The sequence below is a fragment of the Otolemur garnettii genome, unplaced genomic scaffold (genome assembly GCF_000181295.1).
Source record: "Otolemur garnettii isolate 467f Iridium unplaced genomic scaffold, OtoGar3 scaffold00041, whole genome shotgun sequence".
In the NCBI taxonomy this organism is placed as follows: domain Eukaryota; kingdom Metazoa; phylum Chordata; class Mammalia; order Primates; family Galagidae; genus Otolemur; species Otolemur garnettii.
The window spans coordinates 13,371,102-13,374,848 of record NW_003852436.1 but is presented as its reverse complement, the minus strand read 5'-3'; the positions used below and the strand labels follow the sequence as shown (position 1 = coordinate 13,374,848).

The 3,747-nt window shown below is 39.3% G+C and overlaps 1 protein-coding gene across 7 annotated transcripts in view; it reads right to left on the bottom strand.

Moving 5' to 3' along the window:
• Nucleotides 1–3,747, bottom strand: part of TMEM131L (transmembrane 131 like) — a 185,707-nt gene that overhangs the window by 87,348 nt on the left and 94,612 nt on the right. For all 7 annotated transcript variants that reach the window (XM_023513471.1, XM_023513472.1, XM_023513473.1 and 4 more), the window contains 2 exons: nt 2,209–2,325; nt 1,221–1,331 (listed from right to left, as the gene is read on the bottom strand). In XM_023513471.1, coding sequence (XP_023369239.1) covers nt 1,221–1,331; nt 2,209–2,325 — 228 coding nt within the window. The remainder of the gene's footprint in view (nt 1–1,220; nt 1,332–2,208; nt 2,326–3,747) is intronic.

The following is a 3,747-nucleotide window of genomic DNA, read 5'->3' as shown; positions in this document are numbered from 1 at the left end:
GAGTAGCTGGGACTACAGGCGCCCGCCACAACTCTTGGCCATTTTTTTGGTTGCAGCCATCATTGTTGTTTGGCAGGCCGGGATGGATTCGAACCCGCCACCTTAGGTGTATGTGGCTGGCGCCTTAGCCACTTGAGCCACAGGCGCCAAGCATGAAGCAACGTTCTTTATAAATCAGTAAGAATGGAGTATGTCAGGTTCATAATATATTGGTTCAAGAGCTTTTTTCACAATTATCAAAGTAATCCAAAGTTACAAGGTAATATGGATAATCCAAAGGAAAAAGCGGCTAACTTTATGAGCTTTCAACGAAACACATACTAAACAATTTTTAAATTATCGTTATACATCTACTATAATATCAAAATGTTTCTTCCCACTAAACCACACCCAGGCAGGACTAGGAACAGGAGAGGAGAAAGAAAGCAAGACACCCTTAGAGGGGTGTCATCATGTGGACTGCAATGCTTCAGTCTCCTGAACAGTAACCTAGCCAGAGTTCACAGCTCTATAAAATGTTTCATAGTTTGACTACAGATTGCTCCTCTTTATGAAACATACCCCCAAGGAAACAGACGATTCAAAATGGAAAAAAAAGGAACTCATAAAATAGGTATAAGGTCTAGTAGTAATAATAGTAATGAAAAACAGGAAGTATTTCAAATGGCCAACAAAAGAATTAAGTACAGTTTGGAATATCAACACTGTGACCCCACAGCCATTAGAAAGACATTATGTGAAGCCAGGTGTAGTTGTTCACACCTATAATCCTCACACTCTGGGAGGCCCAGGTAGGAGGATCTCTTGCGCTCAGGAGTTCTAGACTAGTCTAAGCAAGAGCAAAACTCCTTCTTTACTAAAAATAGAGAGGTGTCTATGGTGGGGGACCTATAGTCCCAGCTACTGGGAGGCTGAGGCAGAAGGATCCCTTACACCGAGGAGTTTGAGGTTACTGTGAGCTAGGCTGACATCATGGCACTCTAGCAAAGATGACAGAGTTAGCCTGTCTCAAAAGAAAGATATTATGTAGATTCCACTGACACTTTACGTATGTATAGTATTTCTATAAATACATCAGGATTTTTTCAAAAAGCAGGAAACAGTAAAACCCAATTTTGAATATGTAAAAAGGGCTGTACACACTCTGCAAAAGATACATAAATGGAAGGGCTACAACGTATAGTGTCTACTAGCATTCAAAGTAAATCTATTAAAATGACCTGCATTTGTGACAGCTGAATGCTCTGGATTTGAGGAAGCAGAAAATAAGCATTTGGTAGCTGCTTTGCAGACCCTTCTGGAGAGATTCTGCGAGTGCCAATTCCAGATACCTGCAGAAAGAGAAAGAATTGTTCCTCTGAGTTTTAAAACACATTTGCCATAATCCTAAAACATCTCTTCAAAGGAAAGCCGTATTTATCACTATCACCTTCAAGAATCCACCAATCCAATTATATTACTCTTCATCTACAAAAAACTCAATGAATATTTCTGTATTTGAGTTGTTGTTTCACCTTGTAGCAAATCTTTTGCACAAGCAGGCAACTCTTCTGATACAGGACTCCCATTTAATGGGCTCCAGTAAGAATTAACTGCAAAAATGACTGATCTTAGCACTTAAATTACTTGCTGCTACATCCTGTTAAAGATGCCACTATTCCCACTTACGCTAAAGATTCCTAACTACCTTTGTGAACACCACCACCAAGATTCTTCATGTTCCCTTCCTAGTACCTTGATAGGAATATTGAGCTCCCTGGGAACTGGTCCCCAAGTACACAATCAATGTCTCCTGATGAGCAATATTCCCGAGCCAAATGGGGAAAGGAGGGAAAATCACCACGGGTTACCCTTACAGCTCACAGCCCCCTCCCTCTGAGCCATTTGCAAGGTGAGAGCCAAGGCTGCTAGAAGCCTGCTATACAGGATTTTATACTAGGAAACGTGTATGATAGACTTCTTTGTTTTGTTCTAATACGCTTCAAAGATCCAAGACAGAGATAGAGCTCTGTGGTCTGTACTGAGGACAGCTAATTGTGGCAGGTCAGGCAGAAAAGGTAAACGCTGGTGTGTTTAACATCACTAAACGTCTCTACTGTAATGACATAAACCAGGTGGAAACATTTCCAAAAGTCTTTTTCAAAATATCCAAACCCCTGTCTGTTAAGTCAACACCCAAATTATGTGACGAAAGAGAAAGTTACTCACATGATAGGAAAGGACTCCATACGAAGAGGTATTAATAAATAAAGAACTTTCAATGCTTCCTTCTTCGGTAGGTAAGAAAATAATTCTGAAGGAAGTTTTCCCCATTGCTGGAATTACCTGAAAGGCAGGTACCAGTTAGCCACTCAGAATGGCCTCTTTGATATACTGTCTTTCATAGACTTTCTTTTTGACAATTTCTATTAACAGATAGTCTGTACCCTTGATTTATCAGTATCGAAAATCCCCAAACTGATCAGCATCTAACAATCTAAAAGGATGTATCGAAGAACAAGCCAACTGAAGGGCAAGGTTGTCACTAAGCCCTTTTGCTTCGGAAGGGACTCAAGTCTCACATCTTTCCTTTCCATCTTCTTCCACATCCACATATCCAAGTGTCTCTAACATGGTTCTAGCTGTACTCAAATTCAGAGAACAACCAATGTGCAAACATGTTGATATGTCGTAAAAGTCAAGATGACATTTATGCGGAATGCCATAGGCCAGTGTTTTTCAACCTTTTTTTTTTAAATTATATGATACCTGTGTACATTAATGCAGTCATGGGGTACAATGTGCTGGTTTTATATACAATCTGAAATATTTTCATCAAACTGGTTAACATAGCTTTCATGGCATTTTCTTAGTTATTGTATTAAGACATTTATATTCTACATTGAGTAAGATCTTAGTAGGTAAGATCTACCATCTATCTTCTCATCTTACTAGGGTACATATGAAACTCAATCTTTTTTCTTTTTAATCTCATGGCACACTTGAATCTATAGTTCAGCTTTCACATCACAACTTAAATTATGTTGAACCAAAAAAAGGAGTAAAAAGAAGAATATACTTACTGTACTTTGAACTTCTTTTGAAAATAATTTAATTAATGATTTTTTAAATTTTTCATAGCACATTGGGTAAAAATCATGGTCATAAACCAAATATTAGCCTTCCCTTCTCCTATCCTTAGTCCCAGTATTTTTTTAAAGTACATTGTATTAGGCAGACATACTGAACAAAATAAATAAAAATTGACTAGCAATTAGGATCTTCATAAAAAGTTAAAGACCAGTGAAATTAAACCCATTAGACAACCAGGGTTTTGAGCTCTCTGTTATGGTGCAAAGTGAGAAAAGAGCTCTAACTTTCTTAGTAAGTTTAGAGATGCGAGAGGTCACAGCTATAAACTTGGGTTAGTTAACTAAATGCCTCAGCATCTGTAGTCATTTCAAGACAAATAACACGAACTTTCTTTAGCTAGGATACAGCCACGTTAAATACAGATACGTAACTACATGATTTAGACTCTTCAAGCTTTTCTCCCCAGGTAGATATCCAGAACTACTGAAAGCATAAAAATGAACAACTGGGCTCGGCGCCTATAGCTCAACCGGCTAAGGCGCCAGCCACGTACACCTTAGGTGGCGGGTTCGAATCCTCAGCCTGGACCCGCCAAACAACAATGACAGCTGCAACCAAAAAATAGCCGGGCGTTGTGGCGGGCGCCTGTGGTCCCAGCTACTTGGGAGGCGGAGG